Source organism: Benincasa hispida, chromosome 9 (genome assembly GCF_027475165.1).
Source record: "Benincasa hispida cultivar pf3 chromosome 9, pf3_genome.v1.1, whole genome shotgun sequence".
NCBI lineage: Eukaryota > Viridiplantae > Streptophyta > Magnoliopsida > Cucurbitales > Cucurbitaceae > Benincasa > Benincasa hispida.
In genome coordinates this window covers 42,086,586-42,108,884 of record NC_143486.1, presented here as the reverse complement: position 1 = coordinate 42,108,884, position 22,299 = coordinate 42,086,586, and the positions used below count along the sequence as shown (strand labels likewise).

Sequence of the window (22,299 nt, the reverse complement as noted above, 5' to 3'; positions counted from 1 at the left end):
CCGTATTTCCCATTGCATGTATGAACTAAAGGAAATGAAACCTGCTGTTACTTTACCATAAAAACTTCATAAAGCATAAGTTTGGTAGCAGCTGGTGTAACCTATATGGGGAGGGGACCAAGAAAAGAAGTTTTTGCCTTCATAACCAACTGACTTGTCTGTGGGCAGCTCAACCAACAAATAGACATCATAGAAAGACAAACTTTTGGCATTAGACAGATAAAGATCAAGCTGTAAAGAAGCCATTCTGGACCACCATCCTTTTAGTAGTTTCCATCTCAACAATAATATGTGGAAAAGAAAAAGAGAAAGCTCATGCACCATGATCTTGAAAGGATACATTACCTTGTAGCCATGTGACGCCAAAATATTGTTGGCCCCCCCCCCCCCGGACTATTTATCCGTACCTATCAGACGCCAACAGCTAGGAAGGCGAGAAAGATCTCTTACTACTACTACTACTACAACTAAGGGTAATCCGGAGAAATGTTTGAACATCGAGAAGGATATTAGAATAAAGTTCAATGTTTTACAAGAAAATGTGACAGAGCCATACCAAAAAGAGAGGCAAAGACACACATCCAAACATATTACTGATTTGAAAGGTATATTCACAGTTCACTGAATTTTATGTTTCTCGCTTTGAATTTTCTGTCTAATCAATTAACCAAATCCAAGTAATATTCTAAATAGAAAGTTTTCATTCTAATTGTAATTTCAATCTCATCAACCAACATCTACGGCAAAATATAGCTTTCGGCACAAAATGGTTAGATCCCTGCTATAAAACAATAAAAGCAGCTAGACTAAAATTTACTCCTTACATATTTCATAAAAGTAAAATGTGGACATTACACTATGACTCAGTTAAATTTAAAATATACATGGATGAGAAATAATAAAACCATAACCTTTTTTTTTTTCTTTAGTTGATATAGCCCTGGCCAATATGAAAGGAAAATCTCTATAAAAAGAGAGAAAAAAAAAAAAGATAAGAAAAGAAAACATCACAGGAGTAGGATGGATCAAATGATTCAAAAAATCAAATTGCTTTTCGGTTTGGCTCTAACAGACTGCGTGCTGCATCAAATGCCTTTGCTCAGAGATTTAATCTTCAAGCAGCAAAAAATGAGAAGAGTGATCATAGTGTCATCTAAGGATGCCACTTTATGCTACATCCAACACTGAAAAGAAAATTTTGGGTAAAAATTAGGTTAACATTACATGTAATTTAATGTTACCAAGAAACAAATGCAGAAAGTTGATGATATATCAGAAAGAAGACCTGGGTTTCTGCAATGAAGATACTGGTTGGCCACTGAGAACACAATCTAATGCCAAACTTAAGTCCCTAATCAAATTATCAAACAATATGATTATTAACTTCGAACAACTGCAGTGTGAATGTATGGATCAAAAATTGAAAATTAAACCCATGACACTGACCTCCCAGTGATAGGCTTGTTATTGCTCGGTCGAGAATCATCAAATTGACCATGATAAACCAACTCAAATGGCCTACGCCCATCCTGTTACATACTTAAGCACTGAACTTAAATCAAGTATACTAGTTATATTTACATTAAAAATGAACAAAGCAGCTTAATAGATTACCTTTTTGAACAAGAAAAACTCTGGTGTACAAACTGCACCGAAATCCCTTGCAACCTCCTGCGACTGCAATTATACATGTAAAATTAGCTTTCAAATTAATAGCAGTGCTTCAAAAGAGAAGATGTAAAGAATTCTTTGACATAAAGCTTGTAAAATCAAAGTGAGTAAGCATTAAAAATTTAAAATAGTACAAGTTACACTAAAGTTCAACTGCTTTTCAACGTGAACACACATACAACAAAAGTCTTCAGACCCTCATAACTTTCTGAGCAATGCATGTATTTAAGAAAATAAATATAGATATAAATTCTAGCCATGATATGTAGAACAAATATCACTCAAAAGTTTTGCACAGTGAATACAAGTACAGTCAGCTATTGGGTTGTAGATTCTGTTAGGATGTTCAAACAGTATCCATAAGCATGTGCCTAAAGTGCTGCAACATCATTGCTTGAAAGGACAAAGCATGATTAAGTGATGCTAAAACTACACAATCACTGGATATTTTGTATTTAAAAATCATATAAAGAATCAAATTATTTTACAGAAGTAATGACTAGATAAGAATAGTGGCACTAAGTTCTAAAGAATCATACTTCATCATATAAATATGGAAATGGATAACTGAATGCTTTTGCATCTTCTGCCATGAACTCTGGTCCATCCTGTCATCAGAAATTCCCCGAAAATTAACCAATCCATCAACAAACTACCAATTCCAATCACGAAGTTAATCTAACCTGTGGATGTGTAGTTACAGAGTTTGAAGATATGGCTACAACAGCCAGCCCTTTCTGTAAGACCAAGTATGACAATTATGAATGATAATTGTATAAAGTTATTGTATGGACTTCAAAGTTCCTGCTGTAACAACACACAGAACTCAGAAGGAAGTAACAAGAAAATCAAAGGGAAAAAAGGACAATATCCTTTATACCTTCATATAGAAATTTGAAAGTTTCACAATATCCTTTTTCAAGTGTATAACAAATGGGCAATGATTACATAAAAACATAACCTGCGAACAATGAAGAAAAGCTTAAACGTACATCCATGTCTAATAAAAAACAAACAATAATCGAACAAAATGCAAACAAATTTTACCAGTAAAGCAGGATAGGGTTCAAAATCTTCTAATTTCCATATTTTGCCTGTTAGAGGCTCAGGAAGCTAAACCAAAAACAAATTGTGATTACTGAAAATGGGGTCACACTTTCAATTGCTTAGATACAGAATTTGGAAATAAATACCTCAAAATTTGGAGCTCTGAAGCCTAATGAGACCCCTTTGGATTCGGTTCGAGCGCATCGAAGAACGAGGGTTCTCCGTCTTGGAAGAACCAAGGGTTGAAACCTCATTTTGGAGAAGCGTGGCGATGAAGTAATTTGAATCTTTGTGATCGATGGCCGAAACGGGTGGGAAAGAAACGGTGAGGCGATTACCGAAATGCTAGAAGCTGTAGCGGCCATGGTCGATAAGGTTCGAGCAGGGCAGCACGTGGCCGTTGCCTCAAAGTCAAAACCCACAATAGTGAAGTAATCTCTTCAATTTTTGTTTTCTCTCTCTCTCTCTCTCTTTTAATTATTATTATTATTATTAAGAATTTTTTAAAGGACTTTTTGGCAATTCAGCAAATATCCACTTGCTAGTTATTTTGTTTTCACTGTTTTCAAATTATATTATTGAAACCGTGCAAGTTATAAAAATTATATTTTTATGTTTTTATTTATCAAGTTTTAGATTTAAAATTTTAAAATGAATATCTACATTTTAAAAGATAAAAACAACAAATATAAAATTTTAGATAATAAACACAATTATTTTTATTGAGTTAAAATATGTATGGTTTAATATATTATATGATATTATAAAACAATAATTATACAAAAAATTTAACACAAATAAGTTTGCAAAAGTAATAAGTAATAGTTTATATACAACCTATAGTGAGTAACATAATTAGTTTTATAGTTTATAAATATATTATTAAACATGTTTTGAAAAATTATTAAATTAAAAATTAATTTATGTATCTGCTACCAAATACATCTAAAAATTTGAAACACAATTTTATTTTCGTTGAATCTTTTGTTATCAAAATTCAGTTTTTAGATTACCACTAAATAGGCTCTAAGATTTTTTTTTTTTTTAAATACTACTTTTGTCCATATATTTTAGCTTTAATTTGTTTTGGTTCATATACTTTTAAAGTGCTTATTTAGTTCTTGTACTTAACTTTTGTTTATTTTGGTACCTTTACTTGGAAAATGTTTATTTTGGTCTTTGTACTCTATAAAAGTAAACTTTTGGTCCCTTCATTTTCATTTTTATTTCATTCTTAAGATCCAAAATGGTCACTTGTTAAAAGAAAGGAGACCAAAATGAACTAAAATTCAAAGTATAAGGAATCAAAATGAATATTTTAAAAATATATGGATCAAAGTAGTATTCAAACCTTTTTTTTAGATTAGTTTTTTAAGATAAAACAATGGGGTCGACTATCATATATTAAAAAATATTTTAATGCATCTCGACTGTACCTATTTGCGTACAATCTATCTAATTGTTCAACCATAATCTGTGACAAACTTTTGTTTAATACTCCTTTAGGACTTGTTTGGAAGAATGTACTGGAATGGGCTTGCAATATATTGTAATTCGAAGCTCATATTTGGATTGATGGCTTTGGATCCGATTTGTAATTCTAACCTCATTCCTTCCCACTATTTTCACATTCATCCCATTTCCCACTGTTTCATATTTCACGATTCCATTCCAACTACGATTTTACCATTTACCTTACACACTTCACGATCAACCATCAACTCAGCATTAATTTCTTTTCTTCCTCATCAATTCTCTATTTTGTTTTCTCCACACACTTTCTCTCACTGTTTCAGTTTTCATCTTTCTCTCAGATCTACTTCTCTCTTCACTTCTCTACTCTAATCCATTTCCATATCTTCTTTACTTCATTCATGTCCACCTACCACCATCAATGCTCATTCAACTCTTTGACTTCCTCTTAGATCAACTTCCTTTTTCTCTAAAACCTAAAACTTTGGAACCTTAAAACCAAATGAAATGTTGAAGTTCCCCTTTATCGCACCAACCACTAAAAAACCCATTTTATGCCATCTTGAAGAACGAGAGGCCTGGTAGGAGAGAGTCCTTTATGACGGTTGGGAGCTTGAGATGGGAGGGCTCATTCTCACAAAAAGGTTCGTCTTCAAAACCTTTGAGGTCGATGATGATGGTGTTGAGTTTTGTGTCCTAAACTCGTGGTTGTAAATCTATAAACAAATTATTGGTAATTACTAAAATTATTTGTTATTTTATTATGTTGCATAACTCAATCCAAAAAAATAAAATAAAATTCAATATTATTCTATGAGACTTGCATGATATGTAGTTGACATACAGTGGATCCATTCAAGTAATAACTTAAAGGGTCTATAGTAGATGGATAATGTTGGTTGTCTTATTTTGGTAACACTATGGATACACCCACTTTGTAAAGGTTACAAGCAATGCAATCCAAATCGTTCATATAGAGACATGTGAGTGGGGTATCCTATACAATGAGTTTGTATAAGATTGGACCACGAAATAATTAACTCTTCTTTGTAACGTCGTCAAATGAAGAGATTAATATTTCACAGGATGATCATATGTAACTCGATCTCAATCCTAAGTGAGTTATGAACTCCTACCTATGAGGGATCGTCTTTTGATTTGTATATGTGAGAGTGGTCTGAGTCGTTAACTCAATAAGCATATCATCTCGGGGACTTGACCGAGTGAGGAGCTGAGAACATAATTTCACAAGATGGAATATACCCTTTCTCGATTAAGGTAAGTAGTTCCTTATGAAGGAATCCTTACACAAGAGAACCATTGAGCGGAAGTAGATCGTTCCAAACCCATTGTGAAAGAACAACACATTTACAATCAAACAAGAATAGTTATGCATCATCGAGTAAATTACAACATGCTTTTAAGTTAAAAACAAAAGGAATCGAGTGACATACCTTTGAAGAACTATTCTTCGAGTACTCCTTCGATCAACACCAGTCCAACATCCAAGCAAACTCGATCAAGTGCACGAACACAACTAACAACCAGTGAATTAAAAACAAACTGTCAGATCCTCGAACATAATCTAGTAACATTCGACCTCGAGCCTCAAACAACAAACTCGACACTACCAAGAGGCTACTTTGGTATTCTTAGTGTGAGAACCCAGGAGGTATGGGCTCTGTGTGGATTTGGTAGAGGGTAAGAGGAACTATACAATCGAGTAAGTGTAAGAATGAGAAAGTCTATCATATAGACTTGGTACTTGATCGTTGGGTAACAAGGAATTATCGTCTAGCAAACTCGATGCTTAGATGCTTGATCGTTCACTCTCTTAAAGGCTATTGTTTAGCTATTTTCTTCACCCGATCGAAATGAGTTGCATTAATGAAAAATGAAAATGATTTTCACTTTTATCCATCAGTTATTAAAACTAGTTAAAAACTTCTCACTCAAATGGTTAAAGGAGAAATATTAATTAACCATAATTATCTCATAATTTTTTTATTATAAATAAATATAATAACTAATTTATCATATTATATTTATAACCTATAGTTTTAATATCACATCATATGTAATATTTAAACCATAGTTTTTTTTCTCCTTTATTGCATTTAATATAAATCATATTTATATTGATTTCTCCAATTAATGTATCTAATACATCAATTCAATTATATCACATATAATTGAAACAATTTAATTATATCATATATAATTAAATTTTCTCTTGTTAATTAGAACACTTCAAACTAACCCAAAAATTATTCTCAACATGAATCCATTGAGTTACTAAGGGGACCTCGTGGTGTAGCTTGAAGCTCTAACGGAACGTGAATAACTGACTAAACTCTTTAATCACGATATCCACCATCCATTAATTGTCGGGCACTCCATTAAAGACCAACAGCTACACTCTTTTTACTATAGATATATTTCTGTGTCCATCGGATATAACCAATCAACAGTACGATGACCCTTCATAAATTGCTCGTAAGTACAGCTGGGTCAATTTACCATTTTGCCCCTGTAGTTACATCTAACTCCTTAAGTACCACTGGTTCCTCTAATGAACAATACATCAGAGTCCCACTATGAATGAACACTTCTCGGGCCATGAGAAGGTGTGGTGCCACATTGTTCAAGCCCCGGAACCAGCCCTTAAGGGAGTAATTTATCTACTTATCCCTGCTTCGGTGCTTCGGGGAAGGAGTGAATTCTGTCTTGTGTAGCTAAGTTCCCAGCTCCCTAATTAGATGAATCCTCAAAGTGGTAGGTTTGAGTCGGCGATCTAGCCACTCGCACCCATGCAAATCAAAGGACCGCCCTCATAGGCAGAAGTTCCCAACACACTCAGGATTAAGGTCATGTTACCTATGGTCATCCTAGTGAAATGAAAGTCTCGGACATGAAAAGCGTTATATAACGAGACTCAACATTTCGTGGTCCGGTCTTATACAAACTCTTTTATATAGGATACCCCCACTCGCATGTCTCCATATAAATGACCAAGATCAGATCATTTGTAGCACTTTACAACACTTAAAACATCTACAAAGCGGGCTCCATAGTGTCACCAGGATAAGGTTTCCCTCCTTTATTTATATACTATAGACCATTTAGGTTATCACTTAAGGCACGATCCACTTGTATGTCTCCACATACATATTTAAGTTACAACGATAACTAGGGATCTTAGTTTATTGGTTTGTGGTTAATGTAACTAAAATATATCATATTTCATAGACTGAAATGAATAAAATATCTCATATTATAAATTACAAAACGTTTGTTCATATAGGTATTTACAAACTACAAGACCCTACGAGATTTAGGGCATCAACCCCAATACCTTAAGTGCTGACTCTGGAACTTGAACAATGGGGACCCACCCTCTCACTGGCCCGATAGGGACTTAGTTTACAGTTGGATTATAAACAACGTGTTCATTAGAGGATCAATGGTACTTTAAAGATAAAGAGGTAAGTACAGGGGTAAAAGGGACATGTGACCCGATTGTAATTACGAACAACTCATGAATGATCAACTTATGTGTAATGGTTATATCCATGGACGTAACACGTTCTATAGTTTCTCGTTATAACACCATTAACTAAAGAGATTAATATTTCAAATGATTACCATAGAACTTAATCTGAATCTTGAGTGAGTTATGAACTCCTACTCATGAGGGTCATTCTTTGATTTGTATGGGTGAGAGTGGCTCTAGTTGTCGACTCAATAAGTTTACCATCTTAGGGACGATACCAAGTGCGTGCTGGTGCAGACACCTGAAGTGACAGGGACAACATCACTTTTTGAGGGATTTCGATGTTGATGCGGATCTACGACGGTGACCCAAGAGGCAATCAACAGTCGGGTGTGCGCACGGTGGGTGCTAGTGCGGCGAGGTAAGCAGATGAAGGGTTGGGCTAGCGTGGTTTGTTGATGGCATGAATAAACTCACAAATAGAGATGTCCATTTACCTTGTAGGGATCCGTCTCAGAATAGGCAGAGAATCCTCAATTGGACGGGGAATGAGGGAGGGAGCGGAGATAAATTTCTCCCCATTGACCAAATAGGGATGAGGACGGGGAATACATTCCCTATCCCCGACCCAACCTCGTCTCAACCTCGCCCCGATTGAAAAATATATTTTTATTTCTCATTTATAATATATATACATATATATTACTTCTTTTATATATATATATATATATAATGAAATATATATACACATATATACACACACATCATCTAAGTTCACAGGGAGTTTATATAAACTCACTGTGAATTTATTTTCATTAATTTTTTTAATTAGTTTATTTTAAAATGTTTTAACGATTATTTTTTAATTTTCATCTTAATGTTTTTATACTTCAATATATGTATACATTTTTTTTAATAATCAAGACTTTATTATTCTTAAGACCTAAACATTGTAATATTTAAGTTGAAAGTGTAAACTTATAATATTTAAATTTTATTTTTTCAAAAATTGGTTAGATATTTTAATTATATATTTGCATATAAAATATTATTGTTTTATTAAGAAATTTGATAGTGTCTATTTTTAATAAAAAAAAAAAATGTATTAAAAATGACTGATTTAATATACAAAATTTTATAAGGTTGAGAATAAAATTTTACAAAATGAATAAATTAAAAAATATAAATGGGATATTTCGCAGGGATGGGGATTAAAATAAAGGTGTGAGGCCGGGGATGGGGAAGCCTTCCTTGTCCCCACAGAAGAATGAGAGAATCGGGAGAAGGGGTGCATATGCGTGAAGAAGAAGGGTTTAGCTATTATTTTTTTTCTTTTCCCTTTTTTTCTTTCTTTCCATACATACATACATACATACATATATATACCAAAATTTATTCTAATTAGTCAAAGTCAAATTTTCTCCTCTCTCTTCTTTAAATCTAAATCCCCTAATATATTTGTCAAATTCAAATCAATAAACCAAACACCTTTTATAAAATGATCAATTTTGGCTCCAAACTACCAAAATTAAAGAGAAATAAAGCACAAATAAATTTTAGATAATTCATTTAAAATTGTCTAAAATTTGGGATGTCACATTCTTTCCTCTGTAAGAACTTTCATCCTCAAAAGTTCTAATCTTGAAATAGTTTTGCGTACTTCATTTTCAGTTCCTCCTCTCGTTCCCATGTTGCCTTCACAAACTGACGATTCTGCCATAGAACTTTTACTAGTGCTATCTCCCAATTCTGCAAAGTCTTCACTTCTCTAACAAACATTTGCTTAGGTTTCTCCTCGTAACTCACATCCCCATTCAATTACAAGGGCACATAATCTACTATATGAGATGGGTCTACCATATGCTTTCTCATGGAGACATGAAAAGAATATCGTGAATTGTAGAAAGAGGCAGTGACAATGCTAAACGGTATGTCACAGGGCCAATCCACTCTAAGATAGCCTAATAAATTGTGGATTTAACTTCTCATTCCTTCAAAACCTTAGGACACCTTCCATAGGCACCATTATCAAGAATACTTTTCACAATAGTAAACTCCAAGTGTCTTAGTTTAATATCGACGTAACTTTTCTATCTACTCTGTCTTGTTTGTATTCTGGCTCTAATTTTCTGAATAACCTCACTGATAGCTTGCACTAACTTATGTCCCAACAACTTCCTTTCACTGACCTTAACTCAATAAACAGGAGACCTGCAACTTTTTCCTATATCAAACTTCAAAAGGCTTCATGCCTATAGTATCTTGGTAACAGTTATTGTAGTGGACTCCGTGAGATGAAAATGGGACTCCCAAATTTCTACAAAATATAATGCACAAGTGCATAACATGTCCTCTAGTGTTTGGTCCAAATGCTCAGTTTGACCATCAGTCGATGGGTGAAAAGCTGCATAGTAATCTAGTTGAGTACCTAACATATTTCTCTTTAGTGTGGCAACATCTTTCATATACCACTATAGAACTTAAGATATTGAAGAATCAATAGCACCATAACACATTCACTCTGAAAAATGTCATGAGCTTAGGAAGTCTAATGTACTAAAAACTTGTATCTGAACTAATCGTGCTGGCACAGAGAAATCCTCATACGTGCGGTAGAGCATCTACGTCGTAATCTCAATATATACAACAAAGAAAATTTGGTCAGTTGGAAACCGCTTCTACTCTAGAAGCACTAAATGTGATTTTTTTTTTAGTAACTACATGTCTGAGAAACAAATTTGTCCAATTAAGTCTCATAATCATTAAAACTCATCATAAGGTTTTTTCTTTTTCTTTTCTTTTCTGTTTCTTTTTTTTTTTTTTTTTTTTACTACAAAGAGCTGTAGAACTTACTCGAGACAATCCTCATATTACTCTTTAGTTTTAAAACAATCACATGTCACATTTGGACCCTGCTATGGATGAGTACGAAAATCCCTTTCTTGATGAGGTTCCTGAAGTCCTTGGATACTATAGAGTATCAGTCCATCTAAAACACATCATCATAACCCCATAATAACTGTACTACTCCCTGAAGATAGTTTCTAAGATAGAAACATTCTTGATCCATAAATCTATCTCAAGAATGTTCATACTCCTTGGAGTTAATTAACTCATTGCCCATGCAAAAGCAAACATGTTATCCTATAGTGCCTTAAGCCTAGGATTCAGAATCTGGATTTAGCAACTGATGGTCCTGACATTCCCCTGCATCTCCTGTGACCTAGTTACACTACCATATCAACTTCTAAAAGTTGCTATATAATAACGCATGGATTCCACTCCCTTCATGATAAACAAAACTGGTATACTCAAAAGCAAAACATTAAAGCATAAGAAGAACTTTATTGAATAGTTCATATTTCTGGGACTTAAGTTACTTCCTCCTATCTATATCAACTTCTTGCTATTAACTCGAGCTCTATTCTCAAGTCCACTTCTTATGTCAGTGGTGATATTTGGAGATCTAGCTTACTCACTTTAACACGTGCATCTTTTGTCTACTTCAAGCGAGATTATATTCATTTTTCAATCAAATTAATGGCTTATCTAGCTTATGTTTTCAACTCTCACAAAGTTAAAATCTCTTGAGCTTAACTAACACTTTCAATGATTTGCCTTTTCACTAATAAAGCTTCAACTTTTCTACTTCAATAGTTTACAAACAACTATTGTTACTAATAACTCCACTTTAGATTATCTCTCCTCAACATTTTATTTTTAAAAAAGATTCCTATGCTAAAGTTGAGCTTCACAACCAACACTTTATGCAATTTCTTCCACCAACACTTAATAAGGTTCAGAGTCTCAAATGATAACAAGAGATTCCTCTTTTACTTCAAAACCAAACCATACCTAAGTACTTGGAGTTTTGAATACGTTAATTTTCTCTGTCTCCAAAATAACCACCTTCCTTAAACACTTATCTTTTCTTCACACTAACCTTTGTTAAGTCCAAAACTCAAAGTGCAATTTTCACTTTCCATGTGAAATATAATCCCTATATCAAGACAAGTAACTATTTATAACTGTTTCATAATCTACAATCCAATTCCAAACTTTAATCATTGGTAGGCTACTTTCCATCAGTTAACATCGATTTTGAACTCTATGAGTTTTTCTCTTGATCAAGTCTACCAAATAGGATCTCTTCCTCACAACAAGGCTATGGTTTTAATCTAGGTACCCTGAAAATAATTCCTCAATTCAAACAAATAATGCTTTGCTTTTTACACTTTAGGTCTAAACTCATGTCCAACCATTTTGGCGTCCTTTAATGACATCAACTTAGCTAGATATTCTAAAAGAATTCCTCGTATCATTACATATACTTCAACTGGTAACTTTTCTCCCTTTTCAAGTATGTACCTAAAGAACCAAAACATAGTACCTTACTCAGGCCATCAACTTCGGCACCGCGAAAGTGATTATGACCTATTATGTAGTCAAAATTCCCCTTGAAACATTTGACTTTAATAATAGTAACTTTTAAAGGTGATAGTCTCTTCTTCTTCTCTTCCTTATCCAAAAAGCACCTTTAATCTCTTACCTAATTACATGTCTTTTTGTGATAAAGTTTCCTTTAACACCACTAAACATATCTTATCCCTTAATAATTCCTCATTTAGACAATTTATATGATAGCTTAAACATGTGCAACCTTTACTTTCTTCACTGTCATAACACTGCATAGGTTCATCAAATTTCAATATCTCTAAATTGAAATATATATTCCTTTCTAACAGTCACACCATGAGATAAATTAGTGCCAAATGACCACATTATTATTTTTTTCCGTTTCATGACACCAAAACAAAATAATCATCTTGCACTAACTTCTCTCAAGTCGTTAAACCAGCCATAACAATCAATCAGTATATTAAGCTTAATCATAAATACTTTTATGCACAACTTTCATAGAACTTTTAAATTATAAGGCATACCTGGCGATGACGAGGAATCCGTTATTAGTCCATAGGGACATTCTGGACTTACAATGTAAGTCAATTTACAGAACCTTAAAACTTAGGCTCTGATACAAACTATAACGACCCAACTTTCTAGGACTTATACTCGGTCATTACTACATGCATGCATGCATAACTCTCAAAGCGACTATTTCATAAATTTAACTAAAACCAACATAATTTTATAAAATAATAAACTTTTATACAATATAAATAACTAAAAAAAATTGATTGAGGTCCCTCCTAAAATAGAAGTTTGAAATTTAGGTAATATTTCTGTTATGAAATATTGTGACATCTAACTTTTTTTGTTATGTAATTTTTCTGTGATAAAATTGGGGCAAAGCGATAAATCGTTTCCATACTGGGATTCAATCTCTTCAAGTGAAACTATGGATCTATAGTAATTTACCTCATAGTTAAGGAATGTTGATTAATTTAGTTAATGAGTTTAATTAATTAATCTCAGATCATTGGAGCTTATAATCTGTAGGTCCACTAGGTCCCCTTACTAGCTCACAATGGATTAACAAGGACCATAGTTTGAAAGAATACTTTAAGTTGTTCAAATTAGCTTAGGAAAATATATTAATTGTATATGATATGATTAATATAAAGTATAATGTATATCAATAAACTATATATTTGGGAAGAATTAATGTATTTGAATGAGATTCAAATACTAAATTAATATAAATAGGATTTATATTAAAACTATAGGTTATATATTAATGTGAATAAGATTCATATTAAAACTATAGATTATGTGAGAAATGCACATTTGGATATGATTCACATGTTTAATTAAATATTAGATATTTAATTATTATTAAATTAAATTAAAATCTTTTACTTTAATTAAATTAAATAAAAAACGATTCCCCTAAATGAAGAGGAGGGAGAGTGGAGAGAAAGTTACAACTCCCTCACATTAAAATGATGAATTGAACCACTCACATTAAATGATGAATTGAACCAATACTTAGAAAAGTTTTTCTCTCTAAAAAATTCTCTTTAAAATTATACAGAGAAGAATGTTCTCTGTGGGAAATTCATTTTCCCTTTTCTCTCGATAGCAATCCCACAGGTGAGGTTTCTTCCCAAAGACATAGTGGGAAAGATCAATTGGAAGCGTCCAATTTGCAAAGAAGAAGAATTTGCTTTACTGTTTGAGAAGGAGAAGTCTTGGAGAAGGTTTTTGAAGGTAGTCTTCATAGGTAATTTGCCAGAGATATATTACAGCTTGAAGAAGATGTTTGTTTTTCTCTTAATTTTTTGTAATTCCAACTTCCCAAAATCAAAACAAATGCGATTATACGCTTCCGTTGCGAGATGCAATCTTGTCGGATGGTTCTTTTTTAATTTAATTTTTCTGATGTATCATGCCATTTCAATCATGATCTTTTTGTGTTTTGATTTTTTTCTTACACATTCTTTGATCTTATCCTAAGTTTGCATGTATCAGATCCAGGTTCTTATTCAACTTTTTCGTTGCTTTATTTGTATATTTTCAATCATATTTTATTTTTTGTATTAATGAAGGAGATCTAAACGTATTTGCTTCTTTGTTCTTCTCATGGGTTTTGTATTAACGAAGGAGATGTTCTTCGTCTTTTCTTCTTTGTTCTTTAATCCTAGTTTGCATGTTTCGGATCTAGGTTCTTATTCGATTTTTCCATTGTCACGTTTGTATTTGTTGTTCCAATCAATTTTTCTCACTAAACATCATTATTGCTTCTTTAAATTCATCTGTAAAACCAATTTTCTTATTCTAATTCTTTTAAATATGTGTTATATATTGTGTTTGAATGAATTTGTTGATGAATTTATCATTCATTTCAATTCGTAGCCGAGGCCTCCATTTTTATAATTTTTGTTTTTGCATTTCATCATCATCGTTTCTATTTTGACTAGAATATAATAGGTTCTAGTTTGATTCTGATCAGATTGGTTACTGAAGAATATAAGCTCATACATCAACATCAAGAAGCTGTTTCACGTTTCTTTAAGTTTTACAGTTAGTTTTTGTAACTACTTGTATCAGAAATTAGTATTTAAACTCATCATTTACAAATTTTAGATACAACAACAACATATACATAGCTTCAAGAACATCTTGAACAATCTATAAAGAAAAGGGTCTGTGACTTAGCTTCTTAATAAAACTCTCTCCTTCCCGTGGACGTAGGCTTTCATAGTAGAACCACGTACATCGCAGAGTAAATTTCTTCTTCTCTTCTCATTGTCTACAAGATTGCTCATCGTTTACCTTTTTCTTCATATCGTCTAGAAGAACAAACGATTGTCTACCTTTCTTCCAACAATCGTCTACACGATTGCACGATCGTCTACCTTTCTTCCAGCAATCGTCTACACGATTGCATGATCGTCTACCTCTTTTCTTTTACCATTGTCTACCCGACTGCAAGTGTCCTCCATTGTATACTCATAAACAATCGCACAGATTAAACAAAAAGGAATTAGGGTTAGAAGAAAGAAAAGAATAAAGAAAGACAGAAAACGAGAGAATCTGAAAGCTAGAGAGAGAGAAATTTTGTTATCAGAAAACATAAGTCTTTTTCATTTTTCCATCAGACAATGGTCAGTGGGATCAACCACGTGTAAGCCATCAGCTGGAAAATCGTGGGCACTTCTCAACCAAGTTCTCTACCAACCAAAGAAATTTGGGGTAAAGATCAGGGCCTCTCGAATTGGATCAAGGTAAAGGGCCTCAGTTATTTTTTCATCATTTGGGCTAATTAGCTTTTCTTTTGTAGAAGTAGGTCCAACAAATGGTAGCAGGCCTAACAAAGTGATATCAGAGCAACTAGACATTCATGATCTCAATTCTTGGAGAATCAAGACACAAGTTTTCATCCAAAATGTCAGTAACAAGGTTCGAGGTGGAGAAATTCGATGGCAAAGGAGACTTCGGACTGTGGAAGGCCAAGATCAAGGCGATACTCGGCCAGCAGAAAAACCATAGAGCCATCTTTGATCCATCAACACTCCCTGCCATAGTGACAACCCAAGAAAAGGAGGATTGGGAGCTGGCAACCTACAGAACGTTAGTTCTTAATCTAAGTGACAGTGTTTTTAAACAAGTATTAGATCAAGAAACTGCATATAGAATTTGGACTAAACTAGAAGAGTTGTATGCTACTAAAGACCTTCCTAGCAAAATGTATCTTAGGGAGAAGTTCTTCACATTTAAAATGGATTCATTTAAACACTATCTAACAACTTAGATGAGTTCAAGAAGATAGTTACTGAATTTAAAACTCTAGGAGAAATACTAGGTGATAAAAACGAGGCCTATGTGCTCCTAAACTCTTTACCTGAACAGTATAGAGAAATTAAGAATGCACTAAAGTATGGAAGAGATAGCATAAGTACAGACACCATAATCTCAGCTTTTAGAACTAGAGAGATTGAGCTACAGGTTGATAAAAAAGATAAACCTAGTTGTGAAGGACTGTTTGTAAAAAGAAACTTCAAACAAAACCACTATAAAGACAAGAAACCTCATAACCCAGAAGAAAATAAATCAAAACAAAAAATAAAGTGTAAGTATTGTAAGAAGAAAGGACATATAATAAAAGACTGTTTTATTTTAAAGAGAAAGAACCAAGAGAAAGAGAAGGATTCAAAAGGCAAACAACCCGAGGCATCTGTTGTAGAGGGTTCATTCATCTACTCATATGTCTTAGCCTCAACTCTAGACAGATCTAATCATATAAACCCTCTAGGTAAACATGATTGGGTTTTAGACTCCGAATGTACCTACCATATGACATCAATGAAACTCTAGCTTAACACCTTTAAGGAAATAGAAGGAGAAATGGTTTATATGGGAAACAACCAAGCCTATAAAATTGAAGGCATTGGCTCTATTTCCATGAAACTCAAAGATGGAACGATCAAACTTCTTACGAATGTGAGATATGTTCCTCTACTTAAAAGAAATCTAATCTCCTTAGGCATGTTAGATGCTATAGGGCGTGAATACAGGAGTAAAAGAGGAACTCTTGAGTTGCTAAAGGACTCTAAAGTAATATTAGTTGGGGAAAAGGTAAATGATTTATTTGTGGTCTAAGGAGTAGAGATGATGACTAGAGCTTATGTAGCCACCACAAATGAGATTACCGAGGCTGATTTATGGCACAAAAGGTTATCTCACATAAGTGCTAAAGGCCTAGAAGTCCTATTTAATCAAGGTATTCTCCCTTAAAGTCTTTCAAAAGATCTAACCTTTTGTGAACACTGTGTTTTAGGAAAAGCCACAAGGCAAAGTTTCACTAAAGCACAACATACCACAAAAACTATCCTAGATTATATACACTCTGACCTATGGGGTCCAACTCCTACACCTAGCCTAAGTGGCTCAAGGTATTTACTTTCTTTTATTGATGATTTCTCTAGGAAAAGTTGGATCTACTTCCTTAAAACTAAAGACCAAGTGTTTGATAGGTTTAAGGAATGGAAACTCATGATAGAGAAACAAACTTCTAAAGAAATTAAATACTTAAGAATAGATAATGGACTGGAATTTTGTAGTGAAGAGTTCAACAAATTTTGTAAAGAAACAGGAATTACTAGGCATAGGACATTTAGATACACTCCTCAACAAAATGGAGTTGCTGAAAGACTCAATAGGACAGTCATGGAAAGAGTTAGATGTCTCTTATCTAATGCAATTCTAAGTGAAAATTATTGGGCAGAGGCTGCAAGCTACACTGTGTATACCTTAAATAGGTGTCCACATTCCTCCCTAAATTTTTTGACCCCTGAAGAAAAATGGACCTCACATCCACCTAACGTAGATAACCTAAGGGTATTTGGATGTGTTGGTTATATACATCAAAATCAGGGGAAATTAAAATGTAGGGCAGTAAAATGTATGTTTGTAGGGTTTTTTGAGGGAGTAAAAGGATTTAAAATGTGAAACCCTATTGAAAAGAGGTTTATTATAAGTAGAGATGTCACTTTCAGAGAAAAAGAAATGTTTATGCAAAAGGAAAGGACATCCTATGATGTTCCTAATAGCCCTAACACTACTAGGATTGAGGTGGAGTCACCTAAAACTTCTTCCACTAACCAAAACCCTCCTATAGATTTAGAAAAAGAAGAGGATGTCTCAAATGAGACCACTGGGAATACTGAAGTTGCCCTTGACCTAAGTCAGTATTCTTTAGCTAGGGATAGACAGAGAAAAGTGATAGTTTCTCCAGCTAGGTATACTGAAAATAACTATATGAACCTAGTTCTAAATGCCACAATAGCTCCTAATGACCAAGAACCTGCCACTTTTGAAGAGACAGTGAACTGCCCTAATGCTAGGTCTTGGATTCAAGCTATGTGTGAAGAGATGGAGTCACTCACTGTCAATAATACCTGGACCCTAGCTCCTCTTCCTAAAGGTTGTAAACCTATAGCTTCTAAATGGATATATAAAATAAAGGAAGGTTCTACCAAAGATGAAAAGCTTAGATACAAGGCAAGGTTAGTGGCTAAAGGATTTACTCAGAGAGAAGGAATAGACTATACTGAAATCTTTTCACCAGTAGTGAAACAAACCTCTATTAGGCTTCTTTTATCTCTAGTTGCTCAGTATAATTTAGAACTAGATCAACTAGATGTTAAAACTGTCTTCCTACATGGAAACTTAGATGAGGTAATATATATAGTTTAACCTAAAGGGTTTGAGGAAAAAGGTAAGGAAGACCTATATTGTCTCCTAAACAAGTCAATATATGGTCTAAAACAATCTCCTAGATTCTGGTACATAAGGTTTAATGACTACATAGATAGCATAGGTTTTCAAAGGAGTGCCTATGATATTTGTTCTTATATCAACTCTACGACCTATAAGGACAAAGTCAACCTATTACTCTATGTTGATGATATGTTACTAGCAGGAAAGCCTAAGGAGGATTTAACTCATGTCAAAAATCTCCTAAAGAGAGAATTTGAGATGAAAGACTTGGGTCAATCTAGAAAGATCATTGGGATTGAAATTCAGAGAGACAGAACATCCTCAACCCTAACCATAAGTCAACTAAGCTACTGTGAAAAGGTTATAAACAGATTCAATATGACAAATGCAAAACTAGTCACTATTCTTATTGCTACACACTTTAAACTTTCCTCTGAGAACTCACCAAAAGAGACAAACATAGAATATTTGACTCAAATGCAATCAATTCCATACAATCAAGCAATAGAGAGTCTAATGTACTTAATGCTATCTACTAGACCAGACTTATCATACAACACTAGTTTAGTCAGTAGATACATGTCTAACCCTGGAAAAGGACATTGGGAAGCAACAAAATGAATTTTAAGATATCTAATTTGGTCTAAACAGTCAAAATTAACATACCAAAGTACTAATGAATCAAATTTAGAACATGGATGTGTTGATTCAGATTTTGCAGGTGACCAAGACAAAAGGAGATCTCTAATAGGTTATCTATTCTTATTTGATCCTAACTTGTTGTGTTGGAAAGCTAATTTACAGTCAATCACTGTATTGTTAACCATAGAAGCAGAGTATATGGCACTTTCAGAAGCAATAAAGGAAACACTGTGGTTAAAAGGATTGATGAAGGACTTTGGTATTAATCAAACAGTAATTAAAATCTACTGTGATAACCAAAGTGCCATTCACCTTTCCAAAAACCCCCAGTACCATTCAAGGACAACACATATAGACATCAAGTATCACTTTGTCAGAGAAAGAATAGAGAAAGGAGAAGTCAAGGTGCTAAAAGTTCATACCACTGAGAACGCAGCCGACATGCTTACTAAACCTATGAGTAAACTCAAGCTAGCTAGTTGTCTTGGTTAGATCGGATTTCTACTTCCTGAAAAAGGGTGAAGACATGTTAAATACAGAAGGAGAAGAGGTTGCATGTTGAGCTTAAGGTGGAGATTTGAAGAATATAAGCTCATACATCAACATCAAGAAACTGTTTCACATTTCTTTAATCTTTACAGTTAGTTATTGTAACTACTTGTATCAGAAATTAGTATTTAAACTCATCATTTACAAATTTTAGATACAACAACAATATATACATAGCTTCAAGAAAATCTTGAATAATCTGTAAAAAAAAGGGTTTGTGACTTAGCTTCTTAATAACACTCTCTCCTTACCGTGGACGTAGGCTTTCATAGTCGAACCACGTACATCGCAGTGTAAATTTCTTCTTCTCCTCTCATCGTCTACAAGATTGCTCATCGTTTACCTTTTTCTTCATATCATCTAGAAGAACAAACGATTGTCTACCTTTCTTCCAACAATCGTCTACACGATTGCACGATTGTCTACCTTTCTTCCAGCAATCGTCTACACGATTGCATGACCGTCTACCTCTTTTCTTCTGCCATTGTCTACCCGACTGCAAGCATCCTCCATCGTATACTCATAAACAATCGCACAGATTAAACAAAAAGGAATTAGGGTTAGAAGAAAGAAAAGAATAAAGAAAGACAGAAAACGAGAGAATCTGAAAGCTAGAGAGAGAGAAATTTTGTTTTGCATTAATCACCCATCAGAAAACAAGTCTTTTTCATTTTTCCATCAGACAATGGTCAGTGGGATCAACCACGTGTAAGCCATCAGCTGAAAAATCGTGGGCACTTCTCAACCAAGTTCTCTACTAACCAAAGAAATTTGAGGTAAATATCAGGGCCTCTCGAATTGGATCAAGGTAAAGGGCCTCAGTTATTTTTTCATCATTTGGGCTAATTAGCTTTTCTTTTTTCCCAACGAAGTGGTAGCAGTCTAACAGTTACCTTGGTTACATTTACTTCAATTTAATTTATTTAGGATAATTATTATATTGGTGTACATGTCAAAATATTTATTGGGGTTCGATATTGTACATGTAATAAATGGGTCTTAGTGAAAATAGAAGTGATATTGGGTAGTGTGCAGAATATTAAAGTAAATAGCAGATGGAAGCAAGATTTACAATCAAATTTCAACCAATCGGCTCTATGCCTTGAGCTATGCGGTCATATCATGTTAGCGGTGACTCAACATGGACAAAAAACTTCTCATATTCAATCTTGTTCTCAGGTTCCTTTAGGAGCTTAAGTATCTAATCCTATATTTCTATCTCTAAGGTTACATGACTCTCCTATCTCTAGTTCTTAGTCTCATATTTCTTTGTTAAATCAATTTTTATCTAATTTTCTCAGTATTAAGACTCCACTAGCATATTAAATTAAGTGGTTAATTTAACTTAACAATAATAACAATAAACTCAATAAAGAAAATGTAAAGGTCAAAACAACATGATAAATTGGTATAAACTCAAGCCATAAGGTCTTAGGGTATCCACATGACCAAATTCTTAAGAAATCTAGCTCTTAACTAAAAAAGGATAAGTGGATTTCATTAATTCAAAAGTCATTAGTTACAATATCAACTTTCAAAAATAGAAAATAAAGAAAATGAAAAGAAGTGAAAAGAAAGAACTATATATTACATTTTGTGCAGTCTGGTGGCTATCATGCCTATAACGAAACATTGAATTTTTGGCGAATGTGCTAAGGATGATGCAGGCAAAACTTTCAGGTTACAACATACAAGTCAGCCCAAACCTGAAATCTGGTTCTAGTACATTATACAAACAGCAATGAGTTTGGTTGGAATGTAGAGTGAAAATACATTGACTGTGGAACCAGAGATATTTGATGCATGGGTCAAGGTAATGACATAATATATATATAAATTTATTTTCAATATACTATGGAAGACACATGACCCATTCCATGCCATGCAGAGTCACCCCAATGTCAAGGGATTGAGACATAAGTCCTTCCCTCTGTATGATGATTTAGCGATTGTCTTCGACAGAGATAGAGCCACAGGGGTACACACCATTACACCAACTGAAGTTGGAACAGAACCTACAATGGACGAAGACAATGCTGATTTAAATAACTAGTTTCTAGACTTTAAGAATTTCTACATTTATGATCCACCATCGGTCGATTCGACCGTACGGGAGGACTTTCCCAACACCTCAGGTGGTATATCGGTTGGAACTAAAGCGAAAACCAAGACTAGGAGGCCTCCATCATCACCCTAAGAATACACTGGCGTGTTTTTAGAGGGGTTTCACTCATAACAAACTCTATTGCCACGATTGCACAGTGACCAGTCTTAAAGGATGACATGGCAAGACTCGTAGAGAATTGCTCGTCAAGCTGTAGTCATTCACTAGATTATCAATGCAAGACGATCTAGTGGTTGCACGTTCATTGCTTGTGAATTCTATGTTGCTGAGCCATTTTATGGACTTTCAAGCACAATGGAAGCTTGATTATTGTATAGAAGTCTTTAGGCAAGCTCCAAATCATATGCACCTTGCATGTGGAAGTAATCAGAAAATTAAGCACTCTAATTACATTAATTTTAGGAATCAAGAATGCATGTTCATAACAACTATGTAACATATGTAGGGTTTTGGAATGCAACCTTTGAAAAATATCCAAATTTCAACCATCCCTTGCTTGAATCTGATCACGAACTATTCGTGAACCACTGCTAGAGTCTTCTCTGCTATTCTTCGACCTGAGAACGGATTGTGGGATCCAATTTATGTGATATTGAAGGGAATTTTGAGCTTGAGT

At 33.9% G+C, this 22,299-nt stretch overlaps 1 protein-coding gene across 1 annotated transcript; it reads right to left on the bottom strand.

Annotated features, from left to right (window-relative positions):
- Positions 1 to 802: 802 nt before the first annotated feature.
- On the bottom strand, positions 803 to 3,265 carry LOC120085778 (Thioredoxin superfamily protein). Its single transcript, XM_039041962.2, has 9 exons — positions 2,865 to 3,265; positions 2,719 to 2,784; positions 2,552 to 2,632; positions 2,355 to 2,408; positions 2,211 to 2,279; positions 1,615 to 1,677; positions 1,447 to 1,529; positions 1,286 to 1,351; positions 803 to 1,184 (listed from the first exon to the last, which is right to left on the bottom strand). The coding sequence occupies exons 1-9, from the start codon at positions 3,081 to 3,083 to the stop codon at positions 1,154 to 1,156; spliced, it is 732 nt and encodes a 243-aa protein (XP_038897890.1). The 5' UTR covers positions 3,084 to 3,265; the 3' UTR covers positions 803 to 1,153.
- Positions 3,266 to 22,299: the final 19,034 nt, after the last annotated feature.